General features: G+C 47.2%; 1 protein-coding gene across 1 annotated transcript in view; it reads right to left on the bottom strand.

Moving 5' to 3' along the window:
• The window catches only part of SYNE2 (spectrin repeat containing nuclear envelope protein 2), a 233618-nt gene that overhangs the window by 195561 nt on the left and 19812 nt on the right, over positions 1-18245 (bottom strand). Inside the window, exons 7-14 of the mRNA XM_082236352.1 lie at positions 16972-17153; positions 12278-12474; positions 11169-11269; positions 9144-9245; positions 6712-6849; positions 4985-5149; positions 4259-4371; positions 1964-2120 (exon numbers count right to left, since the gene is read on the bottom strand). Of these exons, the coding sequence (XP_082092478.1) occupies positions 1964-2120; positions 4259-4371; positions 4985-5149; positions 6712-6849; positions 9144-9245; positions 11169-11269; positions 12278-12474; positions 16972-17153 (1155 nt within the window). The remainder of the gene's footprint in view (positions 1-1963; positions 2121-4258; positions 4372-4984; positions 5150-6711; positions 6850-9143; positions 9246-11168; positions 11270-12277; positions 12475-16971; positions 17154-18245) is intronic.

Raw genomic sequence — 18245 nt, 5'->3', positions numbered from 1 at the left:
TTCTCCACCCCTGCTTCAGGTAGGTAGGTAGGTAGGTAGGTAGGTAAAAGGAAGTGTAAAAATATTTTAGTTACAGGTAGGTAGCCGTGTTGGTCTGCCATAGTCGAAACAAAAAAATTCCTTTCAGTAGCACCTTAGAGACAAACTAAGCTTGTTATTGGTATGAGCTTTCGTGTGCATGCACACTTCTTCAGATACAGTGGTACCTTGGGTTACATACGCTTCAGGTTACAGACTCCGCTAACCCAGAAACAGTACCTCGGGTTAAGAACTTTGCTTCAGGATGAGAACAGAAATCGTCCTCCGGCGGTGCAGCGACAGCAGGAGGCCCCATTAGCTAAAGTGGTTCTTCAGGTTAAGAACGGACCTCAGGAATGAATTAAGTACGTAACCAGAGGTACCACTGTACACTGAAACAGAAGTCACCAGACCCTTATATATAGTGAGAGGGTGGGGAGGGGTATTACTCAGAAGGGTGTGGGTGATAAGTAGGTGTCTTATTACAAAAGAATTTCAGAAATAGACTGGAAAGAGAAGTTGCTGAATTGCAACGTACTACCAAACTTAAAACCATGGAGAGACCTGGTCTGAATAGAGACATTGGATTCTTATCTCATTATACACGATAAAGCTATTTTTAGCCATCTCACCTCTTTCTTTTTCCTGTAAGACCTATTGCAGTCGTTAACAGTCGTCAACAGGTTTACCACACCTATCACCCTATCACCCATTCCCCCCACCCTTCTGAGTAATACCCCTCCCCACCCTCTCACTATATATAAGGGTCTGGTGACTTCTGTTCCAGTGTATCTGAAGAAGTGTGCATGCACACGAAAGCTCATACCAATAACAAACTTTGTTGGTCTCTAAGGTGCTACTGGAAGGATTTTTTTTATTTTGTTAAAAATATTTTAAATCAGAGAGGAGGGCCGCTTTGGGCCAGGGCAGCAGATCTGAAAGCAGCCAGCCCACCTGTCAAATCACATGATGTTTCACGATATCAGGGCATCTGATGGTGTCAGGTAGAGAGAAACTTCAAGCCACAGCTTCAGAGGGTGAATTGGATTCTTCCTTTGCAGCTGCAGCTTGAATTTAGTGCCCCCTTAAGGCTCTCGTGATTCCCTCTCTGCAGCCACAGCTTCAATTCAGTACTTTTTGAATTCAAGCCATGGCAGAAATTCTAGAAAGCTTTTATACCCTTCTGAACAAATAGGACAAATCCATTCAAAACTTGGGCAGGTGTCACCGACGGTTTGATACAGAGTGCTCAGGAAAGAGCCACACACACACCCCACATCACCCCTCAATAAATGCTTTGGCACATCAAATTGCTGTCAGGGTTTAAACCTTGCAAAAAATTGCCTAGACTTCCTTCTTGGAGGAGGGGATATGCTTGTTTCCCCCGCAACCAGCCTTCTGTTAACAAATAGCAGTTTTGCAGTGACATCTGCTGGATGCCCAGACCACATCATAATGATGCCTGCAAAAAAACCTTTTTGTTTAGGCAGCCGTACCCAGACACAAAATTTTATTATGTATACTTGTTCTTAAATTCTGCTGATTTATCTGTATTTGAGTAATTTTTATTACGTCTACTTGCTTTCAAAGTTTGTTAATTTAAGTGGTGCTTTTATACACACACACACTTTATGTACACCATTTAGAGGTTTATTTGTTTTAATTAAGCAGGCTACACATTTTGTCAAATAAATAAATGTACCGTTTTTATTCCAGCCTGAAAGCTGCTGAATTCAACAACTGCGGCTTCACACCAAAAAACTGGGCAGCTGCACTATTCAATGGGCACAGAGCACTTCTTAGCCCCATTTTGCAGATGAAGGCAGGGAAGGACTGAGGCTTAGCGTTTTTGAATGAAGGGACATCCTGATTCGTGCCACAATCTCTTGGCCGCTGTTCTACGAAACTAGCCAGCCAGCAAATGGAAACAGCTTATGATGCTTACATTCCAATCTGACAGCAGCGACTCCACATTCTCCTTGGCCCCATGCTTGATGTGCCAGATGTTAAGCTTAGATACCAGTTCCTTCAAGATAGCCGAGCAGAACAATTGGTGGCACTCCACAAGATTGCTGAAATCTGCAAGCTGGATGCTGCTGAACCTGAAAGGAAACCCAACGTCCTGATTAAGAAAGCAGGCAAAAACAGCAAGTGCGCCGGGCACCATGCAAGAGATGCTCCATTCATGAGCATCTCCAAAAGTCTGGGTGCCATTTTTTGTGCCTGGCTGACACTTGAGGATTACCGAAATGTTTGTGCTTTGAAGCCTCAAACTATTTGTTAAGTACAGATGATACGTTATGGAGCTTAACAATAAAAAGTCAAGCATTTTGAAAACTGAAGTGTGGCACCAATATTTTCATTGTCAACAACAAAGTAAACATGTATTAACAATTTCTGCTAAGAATGTGATATTAACAATGTGCCATTTACGTGAATTGCGTATTCATTCATGCTTATCAAAATAATAAGTAAAAAGTGTTGCTGAGCCCCCCAGGAGTGGCGACTAGACATTCTGTTATGGCACCCACAACCCACGTCCCTGAAGCCATTTGGCTCCTAGCTTTTCTATCCCAGTGTCTAACACTGATAGGAATGCGCAATTATATTAACGGGTGGATAACCCCAGAGCCTAGGGCTTGCCGATCAGAAGGTCAGCAGTTTGAATCCCCGCGACGGGGTGAGCTCCCATTGCTCAGTCCCTGCTCCTGCCAACCTAGCAGTTCGAAAGCACGTCAAAGTGCAAGTAGATAAATAGGTACCGCTTCGACAGGAAGGTAAACGGCTTTTCCGTGCGCTGCTCTGGTTCGCCAGAAGGGGCTTAGTTATGCTGGCCACATGACCCGGAAAAACTGTCTGCAGACAAACGCCGGCTCCCTCGGCCTATAGAGCGAGATGAGCGTGCAACCCCAGAGTTGTCTGCGACTGGACTTGACAGTCAGGGGTCCCTTTACCTTTACCTTTTACAGTGGTGCCTCACAAGACGAAAAGAATCCGTTCTGTGATTCTCTTCATCTAGCGGTTTTTTCGTCTTGCGAAGCAAGCCCATTGAAGGATTAGCGGATTAGCGCTATTAGCGGCTTTTAGCAGCTTATCTGCTGATCGGATCAGCTGATAAGCAGCTTAGCGGCTTAGAAAAAGGGGGGGGGAAACCAGCAGGAACTCGCAAGACATTGTCGTCTTGCGAAGCAAGCCCATAGGAAATTCGTTTTGTGAAGCACCTCCAAAACGGAAAACTCTTTCGTCTAGCGGGTTTTCCGTCTTGCGAGGCATTCGTCTTGCGGGGCACCACTGTAAAGCTGTTCTGCATATATCTGCGAGGCTGGGGAACAGTTACATTGAATGGCCTGCAGAAAAGTGAAATGCGGACGTTATGGTGCCACCCCACGGTAGAGCTCCTGCCTTGCATAAGAATGTAAGAAGAGGCAGCTGGATCAGGCCAATGGCCCACATGGTCCAGAGTCCTATCCTCACAGTGGCCAACCAGACGTCTGCAAGAGATTCTCAAACACAAGAGCCTTTTCCCCTCCTGTGGTTTCCAGCAACTCAAATTCAGTAGCACGACTGCCTCCAGCCGTGGGGAGAAAGCACAGTGACAATGTCACCTCTTACTTGCCTTTTCTCTAAACTAAAATATCCGAATGAGGAAGGCCCCAGATTCCTGGCACACAGAGCCAGTGTGGTGTAGTGGTTAAGAGCGGTAGTCTCGTAATCTGGGGAACCGGGTTCGCGTCTCCGCTCCTCCACATGCAGCTGCTGGGTGACCTTGGGCTAGTCACACTTCTGTGAAGTCTCTCAGCCCCACTCACCTCACAGAGTGTTTGTTGTGGGGGAGGAAGGGAAAGGAGAATGTTAGCCGCTTTGAGACTCTTTAAAGGGAGTGAAAGGCGGGATATCAAATCCAAACTCTTCTTCTTCTTCTTCTGGACAAGGCTGGGAATTGTTTCCTATCTGAAACCCTGGAGAGACACCACTGGTTTGGATAGAGTACGTTTATAACTCTATCTTTCCTCCAAGGAAAGGGGCCATATATGCTTCTCTCTCTCCCCCAACTAACAACCCTGTGAGGCAGTACAGGCTGAGAGAAAGTGACTGGCCCAAGGTCACCCAATGGGATTCATGGAGGAGGGAGGATTTGAACCCAAGTCCTAGTCCGACACTGTAACCACTACATGGCACACTGGCTCTTCAGCTGAACACAGCCACCTAGGCTGATAAGAGGAATCTGATAGTGACAAACCTTCTTCTCATCTCTTCCAGTTTCTGCGGTGGCACCAGTGGCATGCCTGCCTCATCTCTGTTCTCAAAGGACTGCAGCATCTCCAGGTGTTCTTTGAAATGGTCCATCAGGCTCTGAAAGAAGAAGCATGGCTCCATTCACATATTTCACACCATCGCAGGGGGAAACAGCCATGTGCTGCAGCCAGCTCTTCCCAGAGTTAATTTGACACTGGATTCCCCATGCTTGGCGTAGACCAGTGTTTCCCAAACTTGGGTCTCCACCTGTTTTTGGAGTTCCCATCCAAACAATCAGTTCCCATCATCCCTGACCACTGGTCGTGATAGCTAGGGATGATGGGAGTTGTAGTCCAAAAACAGGTGACAACCTAAGTTTGGGAAACCCAGGTATAAGGCAGCTTTTTAATGAATTAAAGTTGTTGCTTTTTAATGAATTTCTGCTTGTCAAGTGTGAGCATTACAATGGAAAAGGCATGGCAAACCACATTGTAGCTGCAGAATCATGGCAGGTGCAAATCAGTGCTACCTCTGTGTACCTGTGTTTGTGTAGCAAAGCTGAGCATATTTTTTTCAATTTTATACTTTTCAACAATTTTACAATCAATTTAATATTTCAAAACTCGACTTCCTTCCCCCTCTTTCCGCAGTTCCTTAAATTTATTTTTTAATATTTTCTACATGAGCAGATGTATTTTTAAAAATCCTGGGGTCTTTTTCTGTAACCAACCTGGGTGGACCTCATTTTTCCTTCTAGGGCAGCCATGGCTTCACAGTGGTCTTGGGAATCTGGTAGATCTTCCGCCAGCTGGCGTTCTACCTCTTGCAACCAGGACTCAATTGCATCTAGAGGTGGAGGCAATAAACCGTCCAGCTTTGCTTTCCATTCATTCATCTAGGAAGGCAAGACACAGGTGTACACAAAAGGTTCTGTATTTGTTTTACACACACACACACACACACAAGTTCAAGTTAACAAACAAACTAGGCTATTAAACCAGGTGGGTCTGCTCCATCCTCAGTGCACAGGTAGAAGCGTCTAGGAAGGCTCACGTGTCGTCACGCTTACAAAATGTGTGAGATGCAGACAATCTTGCAGAACCCAGAATACGTCAGTTTTATTGCTGAAATGATTTTTGGCAGGGGCAACCACTCAAATTTAGGGGGAAGGGAAGCATTTGGGGACCTTTAGGATCACCTGCAGGTGGCGCTGTGGGTTAAACCACTGAGCCTAGAGCTTGCCGATCAAAAGGTCAGCAGTTTGAATCCCCGCGATGGGGTGAGCTCCCATTGCTCGGTCCCAGTTCCTGCCAACCTAGCAATTTGAAAGCACGCCAGTGCAAGTAGATAGATAGGTACCGCTCCGGCAGGAAGGTAAATGGCATTTCCGTGCACTGCTCTGGATTCACCAGAAGTGGCTTAGTCATGCCCGGAAAAACTGTCTTCGGACAAACGCCGGCTCCCTCGGCCAGTAAAGCGAGATGAGTGCCATAACCCCAGAGTCATTCATGACTGGACTTAATTGTCAGGGGTCCCTTTACCTTGACCTAGGATCACCTGCTGGCCTGAAGCATATAACCCAAAAATCTACCAGTACTGGCATGGTGGTAGATGCTAAGTCTGACTGGCTGTGTCCTACGAGGAAAGGCTGAAGGGACTGAGTGTTTTTGGCCTGGAAGTGAGAAGCATGGGACGGAGAGAGAACACTCTTCAAATCCCTGAAGGGCTGTCACACATAAGAGGGCAAATGCCTCTGTTGCCACAGAGGGCAGAATTGCATCCCAAGGGCTCTAAGTTACAGGTGGACAGACTTCAGTTGAACACTAGGAAGAACCGCCTTGATGGTAAGAGCGATTCAGCAATGGAACCCACTGCCAAGAGGGATTGTGGGCTCTTCCGTTGCTGAAGAGTGTGGAGAAGCAGAGAAGCGATCTCTTGGGGATTTCTAGGTCTGAACGTCTTGCATGGAGTCTTGGGCTAGCTTAGGGGCAGGGAACTTCTTTGAACCTGAGAGCCTTAGGAACAACCTTCCATGGGGCACATGCTACTGGTAGGTGTGGCCACAAGCAATAGTGGGTGGGCCAGGCAGAAGGAAGAGATTTCTGCACATGCGTCTCCCCATCAGGCAAGCAAATCATCACATCCTCATCACAATTGGAGACATTCCAGTTAAGCCAAAGGACATGAGAAGGACATGGGGCAGGGCCAGTGAGAGGTGGCGGGGTCTGGAAGAGTCCCAAGGGCCAGGTGGAAAGGCTTGGAGGGCCACATTCAGCCTCCAGACTCAACAGGCAACAGCGTCCCCTCAATCTCTATAATGCTGTGATGCCCTGTTTGCACCACGCCTGGAAAGCGCAAAGTAGCATTTCCTGGCCCATCCCACCCTCCTAGACGTGAGCAAAAGACCTTCCCATCGGCAGCATAAACCGCAGCTGCCTCAAAAATATTTCCAATGACCTGAGAGGTTAGGCTGTCCCATGCATCTTTCATCTTTAGATAATCTCCGCTCGTCTCCGATGCTTTTCTTTTAGATGTCAGGAAGGACTGAAAGGCCTTTTTCTCTGTGTTAAATGATTCCATAAATGATAACATCTCCTAGGGATAATTAATAAAAAGAAAAGAGATTCACTTTCAGAAACTTTTAAAGCAGGATTAAATCAATAGATGGAGGATAGAGCTATCAACAGCTATTAGCTATAATAATAGTAATAGTAATAGTAATTTATTATTTGTACCCTGCCCATCGGGCTGGGTTTCCCCAGCCACTCTGCGCGGCTTCCAAGATTAAAAATACATTAAAGTGTCACACATTAAAAACTTCCCTAAACAGGGCTGCCCTCAGATGTCTTCTAAATGGCAGGTAGTTGTTTATCTCTCTGACATCTGGTGGGAGGGCGTTCCACAGGGCGGGTGCCACTACCGAGAAGGCCCTCTGTCTGGTTCTCTGTAGCTTAGCTTCTCGCAGTGAGGGAACCTCCAGAAGGCCCTCAGCGCTGGACCTCAGTGTCTGGGCTGGACGATGGGGGTGGATAATAGTCAAGAGTTTAAGAACAGCCCTGCTTGGCCAGGTCAATGGCCCATCTTAGTCCAGCATCCTGTTCTCACACTAGCCAACCAGTTGTCTATAAGAAGCTCACAAGTGGAAACTGAGCACAACAGCTCTCTCCCTTCTTGAGTTCCAGCAACTTGTATTCAGAAGCATACGGACGCTGACATTCTGTTGTGCTCAAGCCCTGCTTGTGTGCTTTCTTGTACTCCTGATTCCAACTCCTTAGTCTTTTCTTCTCCCAAAGATATCCCACAAGACAGCGTAGGTTTAGGACCAGTTTCCCTTCTCCTCCCGATCTGCTCCAATACTAGGCAGACAATGCTAAGCTAGATGAAACAGGGCTCTGGCACAGTTTCCTATGTTCCTATGATGGCCACTAGATGGCTTTAAAAAGGGGACACAAGAAATTAACACAAAAGGCTATCAGTGCCTACAGTGGCTCATGGAACCTCCAGATTCCATGCCACCTACGCTGCCAAAGGCAGAATGCCTCTGAATACCAGTTGCCAAGAATCACAGGCTGGCAGAGTGCCACGGCTCTCATGTCCAACTTGCAGGCTTCCCACACACATCTGTTTGGCCATTGTGTGGACAGGGAGGGGCTTCTGGCTTGATCCAGCAAGCTCATCTTATGCTATTGGAGTGCAATCATGGGTGAGACGTGGGAGGCGCTGTGGTCTAAATCACAGAGACTCTTAGGCTTGCCAGTCAGAAGATCAGTGGTTCGAATCCCTGTGACCGAGTGAGCTCCCATTGCTCTGTCCCAGCTCTTGCCAAGATAGCAGTTCAAAAGCACACCAGTGCAAGTAGATAAATAGGTACTGCTGCAGCGGGAAGGTAAACAGCGTTTCTGTGCACTCTGGTTTCTATCATGGTGTTCCATTGTGTCAGAAGTGGTTTAGTCATGCTGGCCACATGACCCAGAAAAGCTGTCTGTGGACAAATGTCAGCTCCCTCGGCTTGAAAGCAAGATGAGCGCCACAACCCCATAGTCGCCTTAGGGGTGTTCTTATGTTCTTATCAAGGGCAACTAGTCGCAGTGGCCATGTGCTACCTCCAGAATCAGATGCAATATGCGTCTGGATACCAGAACATGGGGGACATGAGTGGGACAGCTCCTGCTTGCCTGCTTCCCAGGGGAATCTGTTTGGCCAAGGAAAAGGATGCTGGACCAAGTGGAGAACTGTCGGGTTCAGCAGGACTCTTCTCCTGTTAGCATAAAGCTATGCTTATATTTCCCACAACTAACGAGCCCCTTGGAGATTTCCGACTCTGCTGTGAATGATGGATAGGCTGCAGTATTTGTCTGTCTGTTTGATCGTTTTGTTTAATATGTTTGTGGTTCTGCCCTCGGTGTTCTGAATTTGTTTCCTGGTTTCTAAATTGTGTTATTCATTCCAATACAGTGGTACCTCGGGTTACATATGCTTCAGGTTACATGCGCTTCAGGTTACAGACTCTGCTAACCCAGAAATAGTACCTCGGGTTAAGAACTTTGCTTCAGGATGAGAACAGAAATCATGCTCTGGCAGTGCGGTGGCAGCAGGAGGCCCCATTAGCTAAAGTGGTGCTTCAGGTTAAGAACAGTTTCAGGTTAAGAAAGGACCTCCAGAACGAATTAAGTACTTAACCCGAGGTACCACTGTATGCAGAAGTTTAACGCTTTTATAAATCTGAATGAGCACATTTTCTTTTTCCTTTTGCGGGAGGGGGACAGTTCCCAAAAGACGGAACACTGAAACTTTGTTTTACAAATGACACAAAAAAATAACCTTCAATTACTGTATATACCTTGAAATTGCTACTATCTCCGAAGGTATAAGTCTACAATGTAACTTACTTGGAACTTCTCGGAAAAAGGCATACTTTCTGTCTCCGACAACAACCTTGCTAACTTCTTTTCCTGAGCGTTCAGCCAACTCAAGGTCTGGTTGACTTTCCCCTGGGAAACAGAACAGAAAGTTGCCATTTTTGTTTTCTTTTTTATCACTCCTCCTGACAATTGCAGTTTGCACTGTTGCAAGAGAAGGCGCCTCATCAAACATATTCCCAAGGCTCTTTCCCCTTGCAAACTGCTTCAGTGCAAACCTAGGGAAATAAACGCAGCAATCCAACAGCATTTGGGAAGAGGTTTATTAGCTTTGCTTTAGTTCTATGTTGCTTTTAATGCACATCCTGGGTTTTTTTTGTAAGTCGCTTTGAGCTACTTTTTTTGTAAAAATAAAATAAGATAAAATATAAAAGACAAACGAGTTCAAACAACAACAACGATTCCCTGCGGCTCCCCGTTTGTGGAAGCCTCTCCCCAGAGACTCACGACTAGCACCTTCATTTTAGACTTTTGGGAGCCAGGCAAAAACATTACCCTTCAACCAGGCATTGCACTGATTAACATCCTATATCCTTTTAAATGTGTTTGTAGAAGGGGTGGGTGGGTTATTGGTTGCATTTGCTTTTATTATGTACTTTGTGTTTTTTATATCGTCTTTTTATCCCCAGCTCAAGGTTAAGGGCCAGGGAATATTACATCTGCAAGAGCCATCTGTGCTATGGGCTACTCTCCCCCCCCCCTTTATTTTTTATTTTATTTTCAATGCAAAATTACAACAAAAATAACAAACATTGAAATAAAACTATACAAACAAGAAAGAAAAACAGAACACAAAAGAGGAAAGGAAAAAAGAGCACACATCTACAAATAAAACCATATCTTCATTCTAATCTAGTCATTACATAAAGGTAAAGGTAAAGGTACCCCTGCCCGTACGGGCCAGTCGTGTCCGACTCTAGGGTTGTGCGCTCATCTCACTCAAGAGGCCGGGAGCTGGCGCCGTCCGAAGACACTTCCAGGTCACGTGGCCAGCGTGACGAAGCTGCTCTGGCGAGCCAGCACCAGCGCAGCACACGGAAACGCCGTTTACCTTCCCGCTATAAAGCGGTACCTATTTATCTACTTGCACTTAGGGGTGCTTTCGAACTGCTAGGTGGGCAGGAGCTGAGACCGAACGACGGGAGCTCACCCCGCCGCGGGGATTCGAACCGCCGACCATGCGATCGGCAAGCCCTAGGCGCTGAGGTTTTACCCACAGCGCCACCCGCGTCCCCTAGTCATTACATACATATACACATATTGACTTCCTTCCTGTGTTCTAAGACCTCAAAAATTTTACTCTTTCTAAATTGTTGTGTCTAATGTAATTACCTCTATCTTTATACTTTTTACATCATTTTTCTTTTTATTCAACCCTGCAAAGTGCCATTCATTACATACCGACATGCTTACTCCAGAACAATGTTTTTTCATAGTTTTTAGCGCATCCCCATTCTTTTAATAATTTCTGGTCCGATTCTCCCTTTATGAATGCTGTGAGTCTTGCCAGATTCGGGCTGCTCTTTTTTGGTCCAAGAGCTATATCACCCTTAAGCCAACCCTCCAGGTTGCCAGCAGTGGGCGTGACCAAAGGGGGTGTGGCCACCCCACACATTTCCCCATGCACGCATACCCAGGCAGACACACAAGCACACATTCCATTGATCTGTGCAGATCAGCTGAGAAGGGGGGTTCCTTTCCTTGTTCCATTCATCAAATGATCAATCTGACAATCGATCGGGAAGAGGGCAATTCCTACCATCTCAGGTTGTTGGGATTCCTGTAACCACAGCACCGGGTCTACTATTTATTCATTTACTGGCAGAACCTTGGGCACCAGGGGAAAAATGTTTTGAGGGGTGGACATATCAGGCCCCTGACCCGGGGTCAGCTTCCCCTGCTATAGGGATGCTTAGAGATAACTCAAGACTTCGTATTCCAAAGCAAACAGGGAACATATGAGGCTTGGTCCAAAAACAAAACAGGTCACCATACCTGCATCTCATCTTCAGCCACAGGTAGACTTTTGAAATACTGCAGAAACTGAGCCACGTATGTCATGATGGACTTCTCATCTGGACTGACGACATCAACATCTGTAAAATGCCAGAAGCTATTAAACATCTCAGCACCCCAGAGAGTCTAAAGGGAATGAGGCGGTCTTTCAGATACAGTGGTACCTCGGGTTACATACACTTCAGGTTACATACGCTTCAGGTTACAGACTTTGCTAACCCAGAAATAGTGCTTCAGATTAAGAACTTTGCTTCAGGATGAGAACAGAAATCGTGCTCCGGCGGCACGGCAGCAGCAGAAGGCCCCATTAGCTAAAGTGGTGCTTCAGGTTAAGAACAGTTTCAGGTTAATAACGGACCTCCGGAACGAATTACCATATTTTTTGCACCCGACCATAGGACACACCTTGTTTTAGAGGGGGAGAACAAGAACCCCCCCCCCTCTGCTCAGTGCCCCTTCAGCGAAGCTGCAGGAGAAACGGAGCCCCTGAAGCTTTGCGCTCCCGGCTTCAGCAAAAGGAACCTGAAGCCGGCGGAGCACAGCGGGAACTCATGCTGCGCTCCGAAGGCTTCAGGCGGCTATTCCTGAAGCCTGGAGAGCGAGAGGGGCCAGTGCGCACTGACCCCTCTCACTCTCCTGGCTTCAGCGAAAGCCTCCGGGGCACAGGGGAGCTCTCCCTCTTCGCTTCAGAGGCTTCACGTTGCTATCGCTGAAGCCAAGGAGCCTGCATTCACTCCATAGGATGCACACACATTTCCCCTTAATTTTTGGAGAGGAAAAAGTGCGTCCTATAGAGAGAAAAATATGGTAAATACTTAACCCAAGGTACCACTGTATTTGGAGCCGTTTAGGGCTTTCAACACATGTCCATATGAAAGACACACTAGAAAACATGTGAAGTAAGTTGCTTGTATTATGAAAGCACCTGCTTGGTCATAATTATTCCCATTCACAGATTTTGGTACAATTCCCCTCCCCTCTAGCACATTCATATTGAAAACAGGGTTAAAAAATCTATGCCCATGAAAACACAACCGACACTGTTATGACTGGAGACACTCTGTTCTTGGGCACAATGGAAGGTTTACCGTCAGGTTCAAGCAGCCGGGGAATGTTGAGTTCTGTCTCTGCAATTTCGAAGGCCTCCTCCAGGTTCTCTTTGTTGGGTCTATCTTTTGCTCTCTCCACGTCTACCAAGTCCGGCCTCAAGGCGTGAATGATGGCCAAGAATGCCAACCCATTCCTCCAACTGGATTTGAAGTCTGCAACGCTGATGGAGCCATGCCTGTGCCCAAAAACACCCACCCACCCACCCAAATGTCTCTTCAGTTATTCCTGTGAGCAGTGACACTGTGCTGCCAACCATGTAAGCAACTCCCCCTCCCACCAGCACCCTCTTTTTACAGCCTGGCACAAAGCATCACACTGTCTCTTAACCAGTTAAGGGATGGGGAGCAAGCTGTGGACCCAGAGGGGCCCTCTCCCACCCCACAGGGGTAAAAACCTCCCTTAGATCTGCCTTGATTTAGAATGACATCTGCACCGAGGTTAACCCAAGACTCATGCTAACCAGGGTTTCCCCAATTAACCAGAGGCTGAAGTGAGTTCAAAAACGCTGGTTTTGGGGAAAACCTTGAAGGCCTTATAAGGTTAAAAGTAAAGGACCCCTGAGCATTAGATCCAGTCGTGACCAACTCTGGGGTTGCGGCGCTCATCTCGCTTTACTGGCTGAAGGAGCCGGCGTACAGCTTCCAGGTCATGTGGCCAGCATGACTAAGCCGCTTCTGGCGAACCAGAGCAGCACACGGAAACGCCGTTTACCTTCCCGCTGGAGTGGTACCTATTTATCTACTTGCACTTTGATGTGCTTTTGAACTGCTAGGTTGGCAGGAGCAGGGACCGAACAACGGGAGCTCACCCCGTCACGGGGATTCAAACCACCGACCTTCTGATCGGCAAGTCCTAGGCTCTGTGGTTTAACCCACAGCACCACCCGCGTCCCTAAAAGGGGGTTAGACAAGATTAATGGAGGACAAGGCTACAAGCCATGTGATATCACTAAAGCAGAATTAGCTCTACTGCTAATGCACAATTATAGTATCTAAGAAGTGTTGAAGAATATACCTGCCCTAAATGAGCAGTCTGGCAGGGAAGGGGCTCAGTTTTAAGAATGGGAGCCATTATATTATACTTTCCGCCCGGTGGCAAATCTATTTCGAGGCAATTACAGATAACGTTTGAGAGAAATGAGCCCAGTGACTTCCTACAGCACATTTGTTTCCTAGAAAATGCAGCCATGCCGAGAGACGCAGGAATGAGTCAGAATGAGTGCTGACATAAAAATGGGTTGTGCATTGTAGATATGCAGGAAGGAGGACAAAGGCTAAGGCTGGGGACCGCGGGGTGAAATCAGCGATCTCACTTGTTCAGAATGTCAGGGTTTGTTGGCAGAGTGGCCGAACTCACTTGGGGAGTGGAAACCACTAAACTTGTCAGACTTTCTCTTTGTTCTTTGTCCTGCTATTCAACTCCACTGCTGTTGAGGAAATCAACTTAAAAGTCCTTTGGCTAGGCTAAAGAAAGCTCTTTGGCCCTGCTGACCAGCCTGCAAGATCAGGCCGCTCTCTTTGGGGAAGGGCTGTATGTAGCTCAGTGTTATGGCACACGCCTTGTCTGCAAAAGGTCCCAGGTTCGAATCATGGCGTCTCCAAGAAGGGCCGAAACAGACTGCCAAAATTCTGGAGAGACGCTGCCGGTTGGTGTAGACAATACTGAGGCAGATGGACAACTGGCCTGACTCAGTAGAAGGCAGCTTTGCATGCCCTATTTATATCAACGGTGAGGACTAGAATCGCAATATTGTTTTTAAAGTAAGTGCCATAACCTAGTGGCTGAACATCTGATTTGCACGCAGGAGTCCTCAGGTACAACCCACAACATCTGCACCTCTACCTGCGGCAGGAGAGGAGGAGTAACTGAGTCAACTGCAAAGCAGGTAAAGTTACCATCTCTCTGCTTTGCTCTGCTACTGCTCCCCTCCTGAAGGGAGAAGAGAGATTCAGGACCATCCCTGGAGGATAATGCCACCCCCCAGCACTGAATTGGGTGTGGTGGTGGGGTTAAAGGGGGGAAACTGTGGGTTTCAGGTGAATGGCTTTTTGGACTACAGGAAGTTGAGTCTTGGGGGGGGTGGAGCTGTGAGTTAAACCACAGAGCCTAGGACTTGCTGATGAGAAGGTTGGCGGTTCGAATCCCCGCAACGGGGTGAGCTCCCGTTGCTTGGTCCCTGCTCATGCTAACCTAGCAGTTCGAAAGCACATCAAAGGGCTTTACCTTTACTTACCGTATTTTTTGCACCATAGGACGCACCGGACAATAGGACGCACTTTGTTTTAGAGGGGGGAGAACAAGAAAAAAAAATTCTCCCCCTCTCTGCCCAGCGCCCCTTCAGTGAAGCGGCAGGAGGCGCTGTGCAGAGAGGGGGAGAACTTTCCCCCTCTTGTTTTCCCGCTCTAAAACAAGGTGTCGTTTAAGGTGCGTTCAGGCGGCTACCTTGGAAGCCTGGAGAGCAAGAGGGGTCGGTGTGCACTGACCCCTCTCGCTCTCCAGGCTTCAGGTTCCTTTCGACCTGCTCTTTGGGGCTGGCGGGGGGAAGCCCACCACCAGCCCCAAAGAGCAGGTCAGGGAGCAGCGGAAAGGGGCAGCGGAGAGGCTCCTGCCATAGGCGCGCGTCACCTCTCCAGCCGGGAGAGGGTTGCAGGGCTATGGCGTCTTCGCTCCATAGGACGCACAAACATTTCCCCTTCATTTTTGAAGGGGAAAAAGTGCGTCCTATAGAGCGAAAAATACAGTAAGTTGAGGCTTTGTTTATTTTTGTTTATCAAAATATAATAATTAAAAAAAAACAAATACCGTACATGTCAAAAATTGCACATATGCATTCCAAAACATAATTTTTCTTTGCTTTTTTTGACTCCCCCACCCCCATTTTCCATGGTGTTTTTAATTTCTCCCCCTTGCTGTACCCGCCTTATATCATAACCACCGTACAAGAAACTCTAACTCCTTCTGTTGCTCATGGTTCAAATCCTGCACGTGAATTCAACATACTATAATACTTCTTTCAAATATTAATATGTTTATTTAAATATTTAAATGGTTTTTTTGTTAGTAAGCGGGCCTGAGTATTGTTTTGCTTATTATTTGATAATGGTTTCTTTCATGGATGTTATGCTGTATGAAATATTAATGTCTATTATTATTAAAAATTTGTATGCCACCCTGTACCTCCAGGTCTCAAGACGGCTCTTAACATAAAATCACAATATAAAAACATAAAATACATAATAAAAATATAGCTTTTGGCTTGGAGTCAACTTGATCCCCTCCCCCTCTTTCCTTTCTCCTTCTGTGATGGAACTCCTATTTGGGGACTTCCTTGGCTTTTTTTCTGGCCCCAGAGGAGCAGTCTGGATAGTTGGCCTTGGTGAAGATTGGACGTTTTCATCCCCAAAAAGTTTTTGATTTGAGTTTCTACTGAAATGAGGCTGCATTTTAATGTTGTATTTTAATCTTGTTTTTAAGTTGTATCTTAATCAATTGTTTTATACTTGGCGTTAGCCGCCCTGAGCCCGGTCTTGGCTGGGGAGGGCGGGGTAGAAATATTTTTATTATTATTATTAAAAACAAGAAAAATCCAATAATCCCCCTCTCTCCCTAACATATTTGAAAAGCACTTTTCCCCTATGGTAATATGTATTGTATATCTATCTATCTATCTATCTATCTTTCTTTCTTTCTTTCTTTTGCTGTAAGCCACTTGGAGACCTTTTGGAGGCCTTTCTAATAAAAGCCACTTCTGTGCACACCAAGGAGGTGGGGTTGTGGGCTTCACGCCCCGCCCCCGCGATAACAAGGGAATCCCCGTCCACCTCATACCCTGGGGCAGCCAATCGGCCGGCTCCAGGGGCGGGGCCTCGGGTATTTAACCCGGCCGCAGCCGAGGCCCCTCCTCTTTCCCTCGCTACAGCTGACACATTTTTTTCCCTCCCATCCCACCCAACTAGGCTAGGCTTCCCGACGTTGCGATGAACTACGGTTGGTCGCCGTCAAGGGGCCTGGTAGGAATTTTCCCAAATGGCAGATTGGCACCAGCCACTTGGTTTTCGCCTACCTCGTAGCAAACCGTCATAACTCTTCGGTATTGGCGGTTAGGCATTGGTCAGGGTACAGACCCATTGTTATGCAGATGAAGGGGGGAAGGAGCGCCATCACCTTCCCCAAAACAAAGGTAGTCTGGTAAAGGATTCCGGGGGGCGTGGCCTTGTCCTAAGCCTAAGGAGGTGTGGGTCCACGGCACGCCCCCACGCGGTGACGCCGGGGGGAGGTCCTAGTTGACGTACCTCAGTAGGACTCCTCCCACTGGTGATTAACCCTTCCGGCTTTGGCCGGTTAGTAGATAGGACCAATGCCTAAAGCCAATACCGCTCAATTCCTGTAATCAATAAAGTTGTGGCCTAATTCGACCCATTAACCTGAATTCTTGTGTCCTGCGTCTTTCTTTCTTGGGGGGAGGCGGGAACTCGCCACGCAAGGGAAATGAAATGAATCTTAAACTTTGGAGGGCTGCTATGGATCAATGGTTTGATTCAATGCAAGGCAGGTTTCTGTGTTCCTAAGCATCGTAGATTGGTGCAGAAAACAGGATGGAATGGGCTTGCAAGCGAACGCATGCAAAAGCGGCACGGACTGCAGATGGACTGATTCGAGCAACCCTACATACGTGGCGCACTGCTCCTTGGCCCACAACAGAAGAGCCTTCTTTGCGGACATCTTCCACCGTTCCTTCGCTTTAGCATTTCGTTTCGCCGGTGGGCTTGCTGTCGGTGATGAGTCCACAGCACTCGAACTGTCCGGCGAAGGATGACTGTAGCCACAAGCAAGAGTCTGGGCTAACTCTTCAATCTACCAATGAAGAATAGAGGGGGGAGAGGGAAAGGAATAGATTTATTCCACAGTCATTGATAAGAACTAGGGTAAAAGGTAAAGGTAAAGGGACCCCGACCGCTAAGTCCAGTCGTGAACGACTCTGGGGTTGCAGCACTCATTTCACTCTATAGGCCAAGGGAGCTAGCGTTTGCATTAAACACCCACAAAAAAGCAAGACAGATAATCATTACAGTGGTTGCCTATTAACAAAATGAAACATTTAAAAAGGTGCAAAGTCCTGTCTGTCACTACAGAAAAGTCATCAAGAGATTCCTGAACGTCAAAAGCAAAGAAGAAGTGGCTGCCAAATCCCTGCTGGAAGTGTGTCCCACAGCACGGGGACCGGCGACACTACAGTAAATGCCCAACTTCTACTAAGGCCTCTATAATGTAAAGGTAAAAGTACCCCTGACTGTTAGATCCAGTTGCGGACGACTCTGGGGTTGCGGCGCTCATCTCGCTTTACTGGCTGAGGGAGCCGGCGTTTGTCCGCAGACAGCTTCCAGGTCATGTGGCCAGCATGACTAAGCCGCTTCTGGTGAACCAGAGCAGCACACGGAAACGTCGTTTACCTTCCCACCGGAGCGGTACCTATTTATCTACTTGCACTTTGATGTGCTTTCAAACTGCTAGTTTGGCAGGAGCTGGGACCGAGCAACGGGAGCTCACTCCGTCGCAGGGATTCGAACTGCCGACCTAGGCTCTGTGGTTTAACCCACAGCACCACCCGCGTCCATAAGAACTAGGGTACAAAGTCCTAAATCAGTGACAGACCTTGGGGTCTTGAATTTCAGCAGCGCCCTGTGCGGGAACCAAAATCTGGCACACACAGCCCTCGTCTTCCTTAATTCCCAGAACGCTTAATAAACTACAGTTCCCAGAATTCTTTGGGGGGAACCAAAGGCCTGTTAAAAGTGTTAGTTATTCAAATGGGGCATGGTATGTTGGTCATGTGGAATTTGATTTGCACATCAAGGCAACTTTAAAATGAATGAAAACTGTGAAAACTGACAAGGTACAGTCCTCTTCTAAGGGCCATTTCACCTCAAACGCCTAGGCATAGCTTTT

Source organism: Podarcis vaucheri, assembly GCF_965113315.1.
Source record: "Podarcis vaucheri genome assembly, chromosome: 1".
Lineage (NCBI taxonomy): Eukaryota > Metazoa > Chordata > Lepidosauria > Squamata > Lacertidae > Podarcis > Podarcis vaucheri.
The sequence above is the reverse complement of the archived record's forward strand: the minus strand, read 5'-3'. Positions and strand labels throughout refer to the sequence as shown.